The 20,242-nt window shown below is 38.7% G+C and overlaps 1 protein-coding gene across 3 annotated transcripts in view; it reads left to right on the forward strand.

Annotated features, from left to right (window-relative positions):
- LARGE1 (LARGE xylosyl- and glucuronyltransferase 1) overlaps nt 1-20,242 on the forward strand; it is a 276,217-nt gene that overhangs the window by 152,127 nt on the left and 103,848 nt on the right. For all 3 annotated transcript variants that reach the window (XM_090143138.1, XM_031600072.2, XM_090143139.1), the window contains one exon: nt 17,888-18,059. In XM_090143138.1, coding sequence (XP_089999264.1) covers nt 17,888-18,059 — 172 coding nt within the window. The remainder of the gene's footprint in view (nt 1-17,887; nt 18,060-20,242) is intronic.

The raw sequence follows: 20,242 nt of genomic DNA on the forward strand, positions 1-20,242 counted from the left end.
AAAATATTTTTTCGAGCTATTTTTATTGGTTTCTATGTGAAGCCATATTAGGTATTGACCTAATTAGCTAGAAATCTCCCAGAGATCTCCCTTCTGTTCTTTCTAGCTTCATAGTGAGGAAGAAGTTTGTTCTTCTGAGTCTTGCACATGTCTATGTTACTTCTACTTTTCTGTAAATTGTAGGATTTTACAGTTCTTAATTAGCCTCTCAGCTGAACATGACAGACCTCTTAGCATTTTCCTTCTGGTCATTTGGGTATGGTCCAATCTAGCTAAGTAAATAATAAACAAGAGAGCTTACTTCAGTGATCCCTAACACTGCTTTTTAGGCAGCAACACTGTGCAGATAAGAAGCTACAGAGTAAAGTTTTGTCTTGTCCCTCCCTCTTCACTTAATTTTTATGTGGCCAGTGACCTAATGCAACACTGGACGATCTTGCTTATAATCCATACGCTTTAGCCTGGGGATCACTTTCTTAGTGAATCCAAGTATTGATGCGTAAAAACATCTTTCCAGATCTGCCAAAATACTGGCTCATATCCAGATCAGACTGCAAGTTTTAGTAAAGAACACAGAGGAACTGTTTAAAGACAGCTGTAGGAGCTCATCTCTTTTTTTTTTTCCTACGTAATCTCTGGAGAGGATTGAAAGATTATTGTGAGTTCACATTTTTCACATGCACTTTTAGGGAATACATTATTCAGTCCAGTGTTAGGAAAACATTGAGCTTACCATGAAATGCTTTACTTTTCTACCTCTCTCTTAAAGTCAGACCTTTCTCTGATCTTTGAATACAGTGTTACCAAGTGTATATACCGAATCTCAATTTTTAATAACCTTCCATATTTCTTTTTAAACCTAGAGTCATTGCTAGCTGCTGATGTCTGAAAGGGTTTAGACTGAACAGTAGCTTGGGAAGTTTCTGTTTAGCCTTCATTCACAACCATCTCATTTTTGGGAGGAGTACATTTTAACTGGAAAACAGTTAATTTCATGTTTGTTTTGTTTTATTTCCCTTTAGTTATGTATGACCTTCCAACCCCCTACTTCCCAACACAGCAGTGTAAGGTGGCGTGTAAGCTTAAGTCCTGGAAAAAGTCCTGCTCCTGCACAGAGAGTGGAAGGAAGCACTTAATGTTAGATTCCCCATAAATTCTATGAATTCTTGTTTGCTTCAAAATATCTGTTTTCAGTTCAGGCAACACTATCCACTAGAGTATAATTTTTTTTCAAAGCCAAAATTTGGAGACAAATATTCAGCAATGTTTCTTAACATTTCCTGCAGTTCTTAAACACACACTGTTTAGCTTGGAGTTAGAGCAACCAGTGTCCTGAAGGATGGTGGAGGAAATAAGCCTCTGTAGTAAATTATGTTTTCTCTCAGGTTCTAAAGAACTGGATGCTTTCTTTTAAGAAATGGAAAACAAAGTACCACTGATTATCCGTGATCTTCTAGTTCTGGCAAACAAGCACAGCTACACTTCATTTGCTTCTGTGAAAGAGCTATGTCAGATACTCCTTGTGAATTTTAGAGAAGTTGTGTTTTTTTCCTTTTGCAAGATGACACTGCTGTTCATATTTGTCCTGCAGCATGTAGAACCTTCATTCATTCTCTCCCTAGAAGTAGGTACCAACAGCTTGCTTGAAGAATTGTGAAGCAGAGGAGAGCATGGCCATGGCAATGTCCTTCTTTGTTTGATGCCCTTGTAAGAGGATGTGGCAGAAGAGGAACCTGATTCTAGAGCTGAACAAAAGCAGCAGCATTTCCAGAAGGGTCAGACATAGGGGAATGTGAGCTTGCTGGTTATATTTCTTGCAAACAGCCGTTTTGATCATTGTAACGGGCAGTTCTAATAAGACACTTATAACTTCCAAAGTAGTTTGGTGTGTCTCCTCATTATCTTGCCCATAACCACAACGGAGACCTGTGTCTGAAAGCTCTCCCTCACCTTAGAATCTGTTTATATTGTGGACTGTACTGGCAGTGCAGCTCTCTTCCAGTAGCTAAACATGCTAAATGCAGCTAGCAGTGAACAGTAAGCATCCTTGAAGTGTGGAGAGCTGGTAATGGCAGCAGTAATTGAGCCACTCCATAGCTGCAGAGTTCGTGCTGCTTCTACTCAGGATGGCCCACACGTAACATTTCCACATCTCCAAGGCCACATATGGCTGTGGCTACGTACTAGAAGTTACTTGGCAATGTAGATTCACTTCATATGCTCACAGTAGCTCCTGTCATTCAATTTTTGGTCCTGATGCAGTAGAAGTAGCTATTACAACACAGCCTTGCAGCAAATAACTAGAAATGGGAAATTATCATCTTGAACATTAAATAAAAGAAAAAAACATACCTGTGGAACATTGATCTAAAAGACCTGTTACAGCTGTGGCTTGCCAATATCATGCTGCAGGTTATTGTGTATTTTCAATTCAGTCTGACATGAAGAAAGTCCATTAAAGATGTGCCCACTCTAGCACTTAGCTTCTGTGCTTCATTATTTGACGTGGAATCTCATGCCAGTTCATTCACATGGAAGTGCAGCCATTAAACCCATTGTGATCAGTGCTGGCCCAGAGCAGAAGGAGCAGCTGATAAAGCAATACAGAATGTGTGATGTGTGGAATATAGATGAGGTGGGTTTGTTTTCCCAGATGTTGCCAGACAGACTGCTGACAACATCAGGTGAACTGAGGGAAGCAGAAGGTAGAAGGAGCAGTTGTCTGCTCTGCTGTGTGTGAATGTTGATGGTCCAGATAAATGCAGTCTCCTCGTCACTAGAAAAGCAAAAAAATCCTTTAAATAGTTCAGCCCATAATTATACTGCAGTCAGTCTGTGAACTGCAAGGTAGGGAAGTTGATTTGGTTTTTGCAACAGATGTGCATTTGATCTGAAGGTGAAATGTAAAACACTCCGCAGTTTTCTGCATATATGGACAATATCCCAGCTTCTATCATTCCCAGAAACACCAGACTACGAGTCTTACTATTGATGCTGCTTTTGGTAGTTTCATGCCAGGAGTGTTGGAGTTGACTATACGTTCAGTTAAAATTGGTGGTGTGGTCCAGAGAGGAGATCCAAGCTGATATCATGTGTGGAATAAGCAGCACCTAAATTAAGCATGAAAGGAGTCACTCCTTAGAAGTTCCACTTTCCTTCCATCTGAACTGTGAAGGCAGTTCCTTTGGTCAGATGCGTCAGTGTTTGGTCAGACAGACAGAAAAGCGCTGTGAGATTTAAGAATGAAAATAAATTTAATTCTTTAATTATAAACATAGTGTAGCTGGGTCTCAGGGCTGTGCTTGCCGTTTCCTATGCAGATGAAATAAAGTGCTGCTGATTTGAGACAGCAAACCAGATTGAAACTAGATGATTGATTTAGCTGCTGGCCATCTGCACGAACATTTGACAGATTGTTACAGGAGCTCTCCCAGTGGGAATTTCAGATAGTTCTTGAGATTCCCCAGGCAGTCCCTGCTGTGCCTACACCAATTTGTATGCTTAAATGTGTTGATTAACGTCCTGAACGGAAAATCTGGTGGACCCAGAAATTCCCAGGAAGTTCTTGCTGTAAAATTAATCAATTGTACAAGAGTAAAACACTTGTAATTATTCAATCGAAACAGTTCCTACATATGTAGAAATGATCAAGTAGAACAGTCTTTTATACATAGGAAATGTTTCGCATGTAGTTTTTCAGGGAGTCTTACCCAGTCCAACTAAGATGTACCTGCAGGAACCCTTACAATGGAAACTCGCTTCACCACCCAAACTGCAACCAAGTGTCCTGTTTAATAAACTGGATTATCCATGCAAAAGTTACCAAGATCCCAATAAGTAGTTAACTTTTTTTTTTTTTTCACATGTTCTCTGTTCTTAGTATCTGTGCAATAAGTGACATAGAAAGCAAATCAAATGGCATGGCGTTTTTTGTTACCAGTGAAAGCTTTTCCAATGAACAATAGTATTGGTGGAGCTGTGAGTATTATACACTGCCATATATCAATTTTGGAAACGCATTCAAGCAAATACAGTTGCAGAAGCAATCAGCCATAACAATTTATTTTCACAAGACTAGTGACTGGCTGCTAGCTATCACTAACTAGAAGAGCTAAACCTTATTTGCATAGGGTTTAAGGGCACTGCATAATTTTTTATCTGTTAAGTAGTTCATTGAATGCCCCAGAGGCAGACACACAAAGTTATAAAGCAAACATACATTAATTTTCTTCTTTTCTTTTCCACTTCACATACGAGATCTAATTGTTATTAATGTAATGCAGGACGTGAAACACAGCACCTGTTTATGTCTGTATTCATTTTTCTAGTAGTAGGTATTCAATGAAAGTGTTTCTACACAACTGTGTTTTTGGTCAAATATTGTTATGCTATGGTAAGCTTGCATTTCACTAACATTAGGCCTTTCTATAAGCTGGTCTACTGTACATGTCAGTGAAATCATAGACACAGATTGCTGATTTTTCCCAGCTTTTCTCTTTCAAGAGTATTTATCCTAGTTTCAGGTGGGCTACAGTTTATTTCACAGTAGCTGGTATGGTGCTTTGTTAGGATGAGAACAGTGTTGATAACACAGCGGTGTTTCAGTTTTTGCTGAGCAGTGCTGGGAGAGGTGCTCGAGGGAGGAGTGCATGCACAGAGCCAGGAACTTTCCAGCTTCTTGTGCTGCCCTGCCAGTGGGGAGCCTGGGGATGCACAGGTAGCTGGGAGGGGACAGGACCAAGACAGCTGAGCCAAGCTGGCTGAGGGAATATCCCAGCCCATATTACATCATTCTGAATGATAAAACGGGGGGGAGCTGGCTGTGGGAAGCTGCTGTTGTTTGGGGACTGGCGAGGCACTGGTCCACTGGTGGTGAGCAATTGTGTTGTGCATCAATTGCTTTTTGTTGTGATTGTTTTAATTATTTTTATTTTCTTTGCTGATTTTTTTTTTTTTTTTTTTCATTCTTATTAAACTGTCCTTATCTCGACTCACGAGTTCTCACACGTTTACCTTTTCAATTCTCTCCCACATCCCACTGGAGAGGTGGTGAGCAAACAGCTATGTGGTCCTGAGCTGCCTGCCAAGTTTAACCACAATAGAGTTTAAAAATAAAGGAAAAATACAAATTTAAGATTTTCAAAACAAAAGCCTACAGCCAAAATGCTGTACAGAGTTTCATAACTTGCATGAGTTAGTTGTAGACCTGAATTTCCAGATAAAAACTTAGATTTTTTGCATTTGCTAATGAACATAATGAACACAAAAGACCTGAAATCTCAGGTGACAAATTATGCTTGTGGTTACGACATGCACAGGTGTTACTCTTTGTTCATCCACTATTTTCAGTACCAACGACTGGATCTTAACAGAACAGTTTTTGGTAAGCTGAGCTATTTTCTTGCATCCAGGCAAGACTGTCTGGGAGGAAATGGGTAGAGTTAATACAACATCCCTAGCACAGTGGAACCCTTATAAAGTGGTCAGATCAGTCTCATCCCTGACTTTGCCTCTAGAGGGAGGCAACACAGCAAAGGTCAAAGAGTTTTATGCTGAAGATTTCTTTGTAATTTCTCCTACGATTTACCTGTCTTGACAGTTCTTGTAGGACTTGGAGCTGTAAGGAACTGGTGTACTGGAATGAAGCCCAGTATGATACAAGCAGGTGCAGTATGTCATGGCCTTACTCAAAGAATCCTACCTACTGTGTTGTGTTAGTGCTTTGCTCATACTGGGATGAATTATGAATTTAAACAAGCTATACCAAAGCAAAGCCTAACCTTCATGCTGATGTTAGTGTTTTGAAAACAGTGGAGTTCTTGGTTAATTTTATAACTTCTCTCTAACAGCTGTGGGTTTCTTTGAAGCTCCAAGACTTTTCCCTGTGTCACTATGTGCTACACCCACAAGGAAGCCACTTTGTTCTGCACAACATAAGTGAAATAAGGAATAAGGAGCCAGCGCTCTGCCACTGCCATCACCCACATTTGTATCATAGTGTTGGACTCAGTGACATTTTGATAGCAAGGATTCCTGTGTGGCATTCAGCTTCCGTAATGTCATTCTTATTGCAACAATGTGTGCTGAACCCTCAGGGAAAGCTGTTTTAGCAAGGCATGAGAAAAGAAAAATAACTGCACATAAGATTTTCCAAAGATGATCCAGTTCTACAAAAATTATCCAATGTGTATTGGTAAAGAAAGAAGTTTAAAAACAAGAAGTGCCTCAAGCTGACTGCTGCAACTATTGTTTGTTCTGTATATCTCCATTACATCAACTGCTTTTGCAGAACTGTATCATCCTTCTGTGAGGAATGAAGGCATTTTGCTATTCTAACCTCACTTTTTTCCAACGCTGGGAAATTGTTTAACATTTTCATTTGCATACAGGTATAGGTTGCATATTCACTGTACTTGCTAGTTAATGATCATCCTGGACAATTTCTTTTCTTGACGCTAACAGATGAAGACTTGGGAAGACATGTATAATGAGTATAGTCTTACATCTTCCTGGCTTTTCACCTGCTCATAGCAATACCTCCTCGTCTAGGGATTACTGATGGGAGCACAGCAGTGATTGAGGCAAGCTCATTCCTGCTGGGCAGATAGCATAGGCCAAAAGTATCTGAAGGACTACGACTGAATTGTTTGTTCTTGTGGTGAAAAATGGTGTTCACTTTACCTGTAATACTTATATACATGATACCTTTTCCCAGCTCTGTTGATTACAAGCCATTCTGAGTCTGATATAGCACCAGTACGCAGTGAAGTCTCTCTTCTCATAGGTCTTCTGTGTCTGTTTCAGCCCGGGTAGAGGCATTCAGACTAATTTGATGTTTGAGTATCTGCTTCAAAGAGAGAAATTTATAGTAAGGTTAGTAATTATATGCCACCGATGATACCTCTTTTTCAGTCAACTTGATATGAAAACATCTGAATTCCTAAATTGTGAAATATAATTTCTGTTAGTGAAGAGACCACTTTTCAGATCAAACTAAACAAAACTGAACTCAACAAAACTTGCAGAAGTTTCGTTGAGGATGATTGTCTCACCCTTTCAGCAACAAGGATGAAAACTCAGCATTGTTTTGATCTCCTGATAATTTTCTCATATACCATTCCATTTCATCAGGTTTGAGCCTTTTCATGGTTGAATGGATTCCACAGCATTTTATCTAATGCAGATGAAAGCCTTCATGAAATGCTTCCAGCTATATGGTTTTAATCAGTCATTCAGGATCTGTGTTCACCTGTCTATCTGACTGCATCTGATAGTCCTTAGGGTGAAGCTACAAGATTACATGGAGTTTGGGTGACACCAGTGGCTTAGTCTACACACCAAAAGTTTCAAGAAAAGTAAGAGATATATGCCTGCTGCATAGACACACCCTTAAAATGTCACTCATACAAATTCACTGTTATCTTGACCAGTATTTAAGCAGAACTTAGGCAAGAAGCTAGGTTGGTGTCGTGATCATTAAGCTTAGTATTTCTTGCTTTGAAAGAGCCCAGCTTTCCCAACTGTATCTTTATTTTCTTCATAGTGTATCTCTAGTTAATTCTGTATTGTATAAGAGATATGTTTTTCTATAACAAAGAAAAGAACACTATTTTTTCCTTGTTGCTGTAGTGCTTCTTGTACAAGGTTACTGTTAGTATTGCTGATTCATAATGGTAATACGTTTTGTTTTTTATTATCCTTCTTATCCCAGATGCATTACAGGAATTCCTTAATTTCCAGGATTTTCAATAGTTTTCATCTATTGTAATATTTACCAATGGAGAAAAAAGCATCATTTCATGTAATTTTTGTTCTCTTTCAACAATAATTGCTATACAAGAAGTTCACACTTGCCTGGCCTCCAGACCTGCAGAATGGAAGATTATTTGTTTTCCTGCTAATTCTTTGCTTTTGCTGAAAGTAAGGGAACTAATAATTCTTAGTGGGATGTGTTGTTTATCTAACCAGCAAAATGTGTATTCCACCACTAATGGGCCTCTTTTTTGTTGAAGCATTTTCAGCTTCTGTTATTTAAGCTTATTTAAGTTCCCCCCTTTGTTGATCTGGAGGTAGAAAATGTAAAGGTTTATCTCTGTAGAGAGATGATTTTCCTGAAGAGATTCTGATTAATAGCATGTGGCTTCGTTCTGAGTAGAGGAGTGAATCCTTTTTTTTCATTTGTATGTCACATTTTGACATCATATTAGGATCTTCGAGCTGCAGTCTCACATCCCTTCCACAAATCATTATCTTCTGCAATTCTCACTCCTGCACTGAGGTACCTTCTGTTTTTTATTAGATACAAACAAGACTAGATTTTTCAGTTTTAGCAGGGTGAAAGATTCTTTCCAAAACATTTGAGTTTTCTGCATGTGATAATATTTTAGACCTACAGTTTCCTAAAAGATGTCGCTGGGTAATAACAATCACTGTACCTACTTTGCTATCTCCTTTCATCACCCTGGAAACGTACTCTTGTCCAAAATCTTATAGGGAAAAAAACTCCACTTCCCATATTTTTGTCAGAGAAGAGAGGCTATTGTCTAACAAACATAATGTGTTTATGCAGGAGATGGTGTTGCTTTTTATTCTGTCCAGTGCATCTTAATGACACCTGCTTAATACCACACCATCATGAGCACTACAGATTGGATGCCTCTGGACTTTAACCCCAAGAGCTGCGTGGAAATTTGCCAAAACACATAACACATAATGTCTGCTGCTAATGTGCATGTATTTGCATAGTTACTAAAATTAAAAAGCTGGCATCAACAATATTTTCATGAATTTATATCTTCCCTGATGAATTTGTACGAAGAGCTTGTTGATTGAGTTCAGTAGTAATTAAAGGGTCCTGCTGATCTTTCTTATCTTTCTGTACCGGTGAACTGAGAAGGGCAGCCATGATTTGCTTTTGACTGTTGGCCAAATTCTAGCTGTGTCTACCTATCGGTCAACTTCTAGAAGAAAGTTCTGGCTTCTTGCCATTTTGTCTAACCCAATCTACATATCTTTCTTTTCACTCATTCACTGACAGGAAGGGGGAGGGGGGGGGAAGAGAAAAAAAAGGCCTTATTTTGTAGGGAAGGCTTGCACTGTTACCCATATCAGTAGTAGGACTCAGAAGAAGGTGTTTAGTTTATTCTCACTGACTTTTCTTGGCATGCTCTCTGACTCTTGTTTGTCCTTCAGCCTTGACTACCACAATGAGAAGACAACTGAGTTGTCCTCAAAGCAACAGGAAACATCATGAACTAAGACTGTCTTGTCTTGTCTTGTCTTTTCTGTTCTCCAGTTGCATCTTGGAAAAGAGTAGAGAAAAACAAAGAGAACTTTTAGCAATTTGGTGATAGCAAGAAAGAGTGGAGAAAATTAAAAATGTCTCACAATGAGAGTAAAGGATTGATTTATAGTCAAATGGAAATTGTTCTTTTGAGTTTGGTGGGGTTAAGCAGGGAGAGAGAGATGGAATCCTGCTGGAGGAAAGCCAACCAAAGCCCTAAGAGGAGGGAGATATTCCACAAAGATCAATAACTCTTTGGTCATTTCTTTTCTGAAGAAGCTATATAGATGATGTCTTGTCCCCCAACAGCAGAGACAAAAAAAAAAAAAGTGTCCGTTTTACTTTATATAACAGTCCGCAGTTTCATCCATATAAAGTGGGTTAGTTCCAAACACAGAACATGGCTTCACTCTTGGCATCCACAGTTAATTTTCTTATTAAGATGCTTTGAATTAGCATCTTTAAATCAGGTTTTTCCCACTTATCTGCCCTTTGCATGTATGTATATATTGGTGATAGATTTGGAAAGAAAGGTTAAAAAAAAAAACAAAACAGAAAAGCAAGCACCAACATCAGACTGTGTTACACATTTTGCTACAGAGATGAGAATTAATTTGCAGTTATTTTGCTTTGCTGTATGCTAATGCTGATTTGGGGGTATTATTTGTTCTACCTTTTAAAAATCTAATCTTATTTTCCAGTTGTGACTTGCTCCATGATTTCTGCATTTGCTCTTCGTTATCCAGGACCCAGAGGTTCAGATAATCATCTATTTCAATCGCAACCTTTTCGCTCACTGCTATTTGTATCTAGACTTGTTGCACGTATGTGTGGAAGATATCATCTGTTCATAAAGCAAAAGATGAGGCAGAATTCTATTAAAGTCACCAGTGCTTCTGTGATGAGTAAGAACAACAGCAGTCAAGGCCTGCAGGAATAGAAAATTAATTTTGACAAAAACTTATAAATTCCCATCCCCTTACAGTTGTTTCTCAGTGTGAATTAGTATTATTTTGGTTAAATACCCAGGCACAAGAAATTCTAAATCTAGAAAAGTTACACAGCTTTGCTGGGTTCCTGGTATCCTTGACAACCATTCATATAAATAGTAAGGACCTGTTAGGGAGTATCAGCATAATAGAAACCTGTGAATCACCTAGGAAAAAATTAAACTCAAGGTTAAAGTTGTACGTTCCCCAGAAAACATTAGGGGAATGGTGTGTTTTCATTTAATTCAGGAATCAGGCTCTTCTGTTAATGTTGGTTGGATATGTGACAGGAAAGAAGCACAGGTTTGGATTTTTGTTGTTTTTTTTTTTTCTTTTTATTCCCTTCCCCACCCTCAAGGTGACCATTTCTTTTGGTGTTTCTCTGGTGGTAATTTTCAGGTGGTAATCGCTTTCTTCCTTCTCGGCTCTGCTCACTCAGAATGAGCCCCTCTCTTTTGATTCTTTTTTCTTTAATTTCCTGTAAAAAACAGTGTGATAATGAAGACATGAATGTTGGGCATATTTATTTTTAACCTGCTGATACTTTTCTTTCTAAGATGAAATTAATCTAGTCTCAGCAACAATATGTTTCATCTTATTCTGATAAATCGAGAGAAGGAGAATGGGGATCAGCCATGTGAGTTTAGGTGTGATGTATGGCTGCCATGAAATGGGAAAGAATATCCTGAAACTAACCCTGATCTGTGCTCGTGCTGCTGGAATTGTGACTGTTTTCGTGAATGTGAGAAGAGTCATGGGAAAACTTCACAGCTGGATGAAGTTCTACCTGTGTGAAACTGAAAAACAGTGATGAAAAATACTGCACATTGAAAAAAGTTCCTGCTCTGTGCCAGCAATATAATTTTGTTTATTTTCCCTGTCTTTTTATGCTTTGTGTTGCAAAATATAGTAAAATGATGGTCACTAAATGGTGACAGTATTTTCCTCCAGCTGAGAAACTACCTGAAAGTCACAGTTCTTCTGGCTTTGTCTTAAAGAGAAGTCACCTGATTTAAAAACAGTGATTTATCTCACTACCTCTAGCATTCATAGGAGCAGCAGAGCACTAAATGAGTAATGAAAAAGCTATGCAAATAAGTTATCAACTGTGTCTAGGAAGTTATTCATCCAATCTGAGGAAAATAACTTGTTACTATTATCTGATTCCATGATCAGAATTTCCATGGGTGTTTCCCATACTTGGGCTATTTATAAAGGCTGTCTGAAGGAATGACCGAAGAATTTGGTTGTTCTTATTTCGCAGAGAACTCTCCAATTTTAAGTTCTTGCCCATTTTGGTACAAGTTTTCAGGTCAGTGTCAGACAGGATTCAGAATATTTGTGCAAATCTAAAACACTCTTTTTGATTATACCATGACATGGAAGTTTCTGTCTCTTTTGCTTTGTTGGCCATTTTTCAGATCCTGAAGTTAGTTGGTCACCTTCGGGAATCTTTTGGAACGTGGCCATGGTGGGGATAGTTGTAGGTGATCTTAGAGATCTTTTCCAACCTTAATGATCTCATTTCTTAGTTCATCTCTGAGAGGAGTACGTGCAAGTGGCTTCTGCCTGTGGGCACGAACCCCACCAATACAACCCTTGGATTCTTGAAAGGTATTTGCCCTAGTGGTGCTTTTGTCAATTCATCTGAACAAGAAAGAGTATCTTTTACTTGGAGTGGACATGAGGATATTATTTCATAGCGGAGGATTATTTTGATTATTTTTTTCCCAGGCATATCAAGGAAGATGCAGTGAATTTAGTGAGAAAATCAGTGTAATATTGAAGGTTGGAATTTTTACAGTGTAAAGAGTTTAAGGACGTGCTGCCAGGGAAAACACTTCATCAACCAAACTTCTCCCATCTTATCACATTGAACAGGAAGGATTTTCGGTAGCTCAGGGGGTGCCACAGTGCTATATTCTGTGAGATAGGGAGGAATTTTGATAAGAAAATGGGAAAATTATGTTACTGAACAGACAAGAGGAAGGTGTGAGAACTGCAGCCCATTCAATCAGAAAAGTCAGGTAGGGAGGTAGTCGGATTTGGTTAGCTGGGGAAAGGCATTATCTGCAGAGGAAATGCAGGGTCAGGTTTGTGTGATGGGTTAGCTAATTCTCTGAATGTTTTATTATGTACCTCCTCCCAATCCTAGCAGAACATAGCAGCCAAATTGTTTTCTCTCAGCTCTTTTACTTAAGAGTTTAAGTGACGAGAGGAACATGTACAGTCCCTCAGAATATCTTCTTCTGTGTTAGCTACTGTTTTGTGTTGTGATCTGTATATATATTTACAACCCAGCACTAGGGTAAAGCTCCTAATACGTTTTCTCTTTCCTTGTACTTCACTTCATAGTTCTTATCCTAATTTTATTAAGGTAGCAAGGTGAAGGATGAATGCAGAAAAAATGATACTTGAAAACAAAATACCTCAGCCTGTAAGTCTGAGGACATTTAGAAGCATGGGGTATAAAGAGGAATGTAATGGTGTTTGAATTTAATTAATTGGGCTTTTAGCAAACACAAAACTGTATCCCATGCTGGCACACAACTTCAAGGTGTATTTTTCTCCTCACATAATCAGAGTACTTGCCCTCTTCTTTTTCATTCTCATGCTCATGACTGGCACTAATCCCTGCACCATACTTTTGACATTCAACTTTCCAAGCTATCTTCCTCATCCCTATCCTGATCCAGGTGGCAGCTGTTAGTAAATTAGAGAAAAGAATTCTAACTATGTGTGTATAGGGATGGGCTCTGAACTGGCCATAACCAGTTTGCTATTAACAATAGTTCTTTGAAAAAGAATGACAGCCAAATTAAATTGGTAGATAGCTGGATCCATACAAAGAGGAGTAGCAAATAAGCTGTGGAACTCTTTGCGGTAGGATGTTGCAGCTGGTTAAAATTTACAGCACCTAAAAAATTGTCACATTTACAGATGAAAATTCCCTGACAAGCTGTTAACCACAGGAATACCACCTTTAGCTAAGAAAATGGTTAGCCCTGAAGTGATGAGGCAGATGGACTAGATCATCTTTGAAAGTCTTTTTCAACTAGTCTAGTCTAGTTCAGTCTATTCTGCTCTACTCTACAGTATTCTACTACTCTACTCTTCTCTACACTAATCTACACTACTCTACTATGTTCTGAAATTGACACACGTTGCCAGAGGATGGGAATATTTATGGGAGAGATACCACTGTAGAATTTCCGTGCTTTTATGCTGTTTGATAGGCACTGTCTGTTATTAAAGGCTGGCTGCGGAGCTCTGTATACTTTCAATCTGGAACCATACAGGCACTCATAAAGTCTTCTTCCTCTTCTGCTGGTCACAGCTCCCACTCTCATTGTATTCATACAGGTAGTGTTTTCCAAGCTGCTCTTTGCTCAGTCTACAAGTTTCCATCCCCTTCATAGATTTCTAAAGCCTTGGCATGTGGTTGCTATACAGTTTATTCAGAAAAGTCACTCGTTTTCCCTCTCTCAGTCACAGAAACAGGAAGCTTGATTTTATTTTCAAGCTGCATGCATTAGACTTCTTTCCTTAAAATGATACCCCTGCAGCTGGAGCAACAGTGAGAAAGCTGAGTTGGGCTCTGCACAGCCACAGTGTTTTGTTCAGCTTTTCCCAGAGACGGTCTATGCAGTTAGGGAAGACCACGTTGGCAAAGTATCCCTGCACACAGAGGCTGTTGTTGCCACTTTTCTCCTATTTACTGAGGTAATCAGTTATGTATAGCATGCACTTGAGCATGTACTTCCTGTATTCATAATCAGAAGAACTGAATAATGTAGATAGTTTGTTTTCACTCTTCAATAATCATAGAATCGCAGAAGGGCTTGAGGTGGAATGGACTTGAAAGCCCACCTAATTCCAACTCCCTTGCCGTGGACAGGGCTGTCACCCACCAGATCAGGGTCTCATCCAACTTGGCCTTCAGTGCCTCCAGGGATGAGGCAGTAAAAATGGAAATAATAGAATCATAGAATCACCAAGGTTGGAAAAGACCTCCAAGATCATCCATTCTGAAGAAAGATCTTTAGTAAGAAACTTTTTTAACTTACCTTACTAAACAAAAATAAGAATCACTGTCAACACCAGCTAAATGCTTCTCTTTCCTTTCATGAACTAAAATGCAGATTTTGAGAGGTAGAGATCTGAGATAAAAATACAGACTATGTTATTTCTACTGAAGTGAGAATTATACAAATGGAAAAGTATGTCATGCAATTGTGTGTCAGTTTACTCTTTTACTAACTCTATTTTTTTTTCTGTTCCTGCCATACCTTCTAAGAATATTTGTTCTCAGAAAGCTATTCTGATGCAATTTGTAAAGCAAATGATTCACAAACATTCTACATGGGCCATTTTAACTAGGCTAAAGAAAAAATATATTAAGACCTACAGAAAATACTGAGATAACTTTTATATAAAGGAAGTGGCTAAAGAGGCAGCTTAGGAGTTGCACAGTTTCACAGGCATTTGTGCCTACACCACCTTAATTATTTCAAACTGGCATTACTGAGTACCTATTCAATCATAGTGTTCTTGTATTTTATTTTATTTTTAAACAAGGCTATACGTGATACCCATAGAGAATGAGCCTTCACAGTGCTGTTGTGTAGGTTAAGGAGTTTTTCTTGGCATGCATTTGACATGTTTACATTATTCATAATTAGCAATGCCAGCAAGAAATTATTCAGGGGTCAAATTAGACCCCTGTTTATGTTTTAGTCAACACTACATCAGGAGGAGAGAAAATTTCAGTTATGTTGAACCAACTGATAGTTTAAGCTTCAGCTCAGGTTCAAATCAAACACTATGGACCACTTGGAACAGAGTCTGCTCCTCTTCATTTTCAAAAGCAGTCGTTTCAAGTATCAGGCTTTAGGATGGCAAGCCTGCTGTGGCGTTGAGGTTCTGGGAATCTTGAGGGAAAAGGCAGTTGTGGCTCCTTGAAGGTGACTCTTTTCCAGCTGCCTTTTCCCTTCTCTATTTGTTTCAAGCTGTCCTGGAGACATCTGAGCCCCTGCCATATTAGGCTCATTTGCATAAACATATTAGGAGTCATTCTGGAGCAGTATTGCATTTGGACTAATTAAATGAGGGACATGCCATCCAAAATTAATAACACGGAAATGGATAACAATAAAAGCAAGCTCAAGTCTCTAAAATTACATTAACTCCTGCATTATGTTGCAATGGCTGGAGAGCTGATCCCCATGGCTGGTACAGCACAGCTACATCAGGTGACAGGTTCAAGATGATGTGCAGAGGTTGGGGAACCGAGATAAATGCTGCTTTGCTGGCACTTAGGTGTGATGGTCCATTCCTTGGGCCATCGTGTGGGAGAACTGAGATCACAAATACCTGGAGTTTTGAGGGTGTGTCTTTGAAGTTCTCTTTGTCACATATATAGAAAACCGTTCTGGGGAGTATGGAGATTTATGTATGTATACCCAGAGACTTAACAGTAGCATATTTCAGGGAGACAGAAATTAGATTTCTCTTCGAAGCACCATACGAATTACAGAGAGAACAAGCAAGCAAGAATGAAATAAGAATGATGGCTTCATAAGCGAAACCATGCTGTGTGTTACTTCACTCTTGAATATTTCATAATGGTTTCTACCAGAGTCCTTGCATTTTTTCCCATTGACTTGCTTCTGCTAATTCTGGCATTCAGCAGTGCAGTTCTTATAAAGGAGAGCACAAGTATGTAACACATTCACTTGTTCGGGTGACAACGCCAGCAAGGTAATGTGAGCAGATGCAAGTTATATGCAAGTTATATGTGCAGGCAAGTGAATGCACTAATTTATTTCCAGAATGAGATGTTTTGAAAAAATAAAACACAAAAACCAACAACTAACAAAGCCAAAAAAAAAAAAAAAGACGACACAGAAACAAACAAACAAAACCAACCAGCTTCACACCTTGGAAGTTGTTTTAAGATAATCTGATTTTCCTGCCTTTCCCCTTAAAATCTGACTTTAAGGAGAAAAGGTTTGCTCTGGTATCCTCGGTCTTTTTAATTAACTTAGTGGGGGGAAGGTCTGCCTTGATACAGGGATTGTGAGTATACAGAAGAAAGTTGTGTACCTTGTTAGAGGGAAAAGAGAAGGTCAGCTTAGGCTGGTAGAAGCCTTGTTACTTCGTATTCAAAAGGAAATGCACTCTATGTAGCTATTATTAGCTTTTCTTTAACCACTCTTCCAACTTCCCAATAAAGTTTAGGTTCTGTTACGGGAAGGTTTTCTTGAAGGATTCTGGAGGAAGTGAGTTCTTATGTGCAGAAGCTATTTCACATAATAAATTTTACGGTGCCAGTAAACAGATATGAGACAATTAAGCAACAGAATCAAACTTCAGAGCTTTATGAATGCAGTGGGCTTCGAATTACCTGCTTTGAAGTATAAAATTCCAGGCCAAATCCTGAAACCTTTCTCACTAAGGCCACTGAAATTCAAAACACTAATGGAAGTTACTGGGAGCACCGCTCAAGAGAAAACTTAGTAAAAATCTGAGAACTTCAGTGCATGCCCTTTAGAACATTGAACGAGGAATTTCAGACAGAGTATTAAGAACAATTCAAAAACTTCTATATCTCGCTTTTCAGTGATGACTTCTGGTATTAAAGAACTCGAGCTCACAAGAGGAAAGTGAAGTATAGCTCATGGAACAATCTAGGGCCAGTACCACAGTGAGACATGGAAAGCCTCCCAACTAACTTTGAAAGCTGTAAAAATGCTTTGTTTAGCCCTTGTAGAAGAAGTATAAATGTTTAGGTTTGCTCCCTTAATAAAAACAAAAAACAAAAAAAATGGCTACAAATCTTCTGCTTTCTCTGCCTTTGAGTATGTCTGTATGATGTCAGTAGTTATAAGTTAAGGGTGTAAGGTCTAAGGAAAATTTGAGCTTTCAATAAAAAAAAAAAAATTTGCAATTTTCTGGCCTATTGTTCCAAATTAGTGGCACTTTAAAATTCTGACCCATAAATCTAATTTATTTCCAGAATGAGATGTTTTGAAAAAATAAAACACAAAAACCAACAACTAACAAAGCCAAAACAAAAAAATAATAAACAGAAACAAACAAAAAAAACCAACCAACTTCACACCTTGGAAGTTGTTTTAAGATAATCTGATAATAAGTAATAAGTAATAAAGAAAAGGGAAAAAAAAAAAGTTCTACTTCATAGTCAGAAAATTCTGGGAATAGCAAACATAGCAAACACAAACTTTTTTTTCTGTTTGAAAAAGAAAGTAATGTATAATACACCTGGAGTTTTGGATTAAAGATATATTTCACTTCTATCAGGGTATGTGGATGTCTCAGAACAAATTGTTCTACGTTGAAAATACTTGCCTCCTTTTAATTGTATTGTATTAAAAAGTTGCCTCAACAAATCTTTTTTTTTGTTCCAGCATTCAGAAACTTCAGTATATTTCAGAACTTCTAATGTTTATTTGAAAACAAATTTTTTAGATGGTTCTGTATTGCTCGTACTCACAGACTTTCCACTGTTACAAGAAACTGGAGTCAGAAAGAGATTATGTATCTAATTGAGATTATTTGTTCTTTTTCTTTCTCATTTCCCTTTTCCTGTTAGTCGGAAGTGTCTTGGATCCCCAACAAACACTACTCTGGGATTTACGGGCTGATGAAGTTGGTTCTGACTAAGACTCTACCTTCCAATCTTGAGCGAGTGATTGTCCTCGACACAGACATAACGTTTGCCACTGACATTGCTGAGCTGTGGGCTGTCTTTCACAAGTTCAAAGGTATTCTGATGATTTTTTTCCTCTTTATTCATGGAGGAGGGACAGTGGTAAAGCAGACAGCAGAATGGAGGTAGAAGGGCAGTCTGAGTCACACTGGATGGTTTCATTCTTTCGGTGTAGTTGTTTCATTTGTGAACACTTCCATCAACAATGTCCCATATAGAATGATGGACAACACTGACTATCTGTGTAGTTTGTTTTATTGATCCAATCATTTGGGACAGACAAGATTTTGACAATACAGTAGATGATAAAGAATTATGAGCATGCTTTACTGAAGTACCATTCAATCCCCGTAGGTATCCAATACTTGGAAGAACTGGTTTTATATTACTTCTTACTAATAAAAACTGATTAATACTTTTAATATAACTTTTCTGTGGTGCCACTGACCCTGAATGAAGCTTGGATCATATTCAGACTGAGGAGGGGGATGAAGGAGACAAATTTATACATCTGAGTAGACATGAGTTACTGTTTGCTCCTGTGTAAAGAGTTGATAGAGGCATCTGGATGTGTTCACCTAATGTAGTTTCCTTCCCCATATCCTATGGCTCCTTTAAAACATTCTTCATAGTTTGACAAAGTTAGAGTAACTGTGTAATGAGATGGTGACAGAAAAGCTCCCTACTTCCTTGTCACAAACCAGAGTACTTTCCTGGCTAGCACATGGCTAAAACTACCTAATTAATTCTTTCAGATTTGTGTGTTGCCAGCTCTTAGGGTCAGAGGCATGCCCTGCTGTTCTCTTGGCCTCAGAATGAGTACTGGAGAGCTGGTACATGCAGAGGCATTCCATTGTCCTGCCTTGACGGCTCACAGCCCCATAGAAGTTCAGCCTTGATGTTAGTCAGTTCTCTTTAAATCACCTCAGGCAAAAGTCAGCCTAAGCGAATAGAAGAATTTATTTACAGAAGCCAAAATAAACCACTCTGTCACAAAGGTGACAGAAAAAAGAGCACATTCAATCTGCTTAACCCATGTTGAAATCCAGAATGCCTTTTTGCCTTTCCCTGTACCCAGCTAACAGGCAGTAGCACTTATCTTCTGCTCAACCATCAAGCGCTCAGTCCTAGTGCTTAACTTCTCAGTGCATTTTTTTCCTTTCCATTTTCTGGAAATACCAATATCCAAACCAGAAGAACTCGTTTACTTATTTCACTGAACCATACACGAGCTTTCCTCATTAAGGAATATAAAAATTTTCCTCCTCTTGAGGAGATCTGCTCAGGACCTCCTGCTCAGACCTCTTCACAAAGCCTTTCCCTACAACAAACCTGGTGTTTCATATAAACATGTACCTTAATAACCATAACTTTGGTAAATGTACGCAAACAGAGTAATGCTATGCTATTGCACTGTCTTGCTGTATACTACTGCCCCATTAATAGTAATATTTTACTCAATATAGTGTATGCACATGTGGTAGCAGGTAAAGAGAAGTGTATGAACTGAACTTGGGCACAGATCACTACATGGTCAAGGACCCTAAAATCTGAATTGAAATTAGAGAGATGCTCTCCTTGCTTGTGTTTTCTGGCCTAGTTTCAATGAAGGCTTCTCTTTTTAATGGGGTAAGAAACTAAGCATAAAGCCAAACTTGTAAAGAAAGGAATAGGGAGCAAAGGAAGGCCTAAGACTGAAAAAAATACAGACAGAAGAGATGGAAATATGGACAAGGATGTTTACTGAAAGCCAAAAAAGCAGATGTAAACCGAGGCAGTCATTCAGCTAATTAGAGCTGTGGAAAGCTCTAAGTCACACATAGAGCCAGAATTCCTGTGCACCTGCCAGCCCTCATAACATACCTATCACTCCCGTGTCACACGTGTATGATTTTGTAAGCTGTGTGGTTTGTCTTCTTAATTCCTGCTGACCACCTGCTTCTCCACAGTGTTTTACACGTAGCGACAAATTGCTCAGTGTCTACATCTGCTCATCTCCCAGATGGTCACATACAAATAAAGGCTTAATAGCACAATCCTGTAGAGCAGGGAGCTCAGCAGGGTGGGAGAGGACTCAGGAAAGCACGTATGCCCAAAAAAGTGATCCAAAATCGTGGAGGGAAGAAAGAAATGAAAGTCTGTCAGTCCAAACTTGGGGTGCAGCTTACTTTGTAGAGTGCAATCCCATTAAGCAAAGATTCAGTGAAAATGGATTGTGGAAAACAAGGGCAAATAGTC

The sequence above is a fragment of the Phasianus colchicus genome, chromosome 1, assembly GCF_987193195.1.
Source record: "Phasianus colchicus chromosome 1, bPhaCol1.hap1.1, whole genome shotgun sequence".
Lineage (NCBI taxonomy): Eukaryota > Metazoa > Chordata > Aves > Galliformes > Phasianidae > Phasianus > Phasianus colchicus.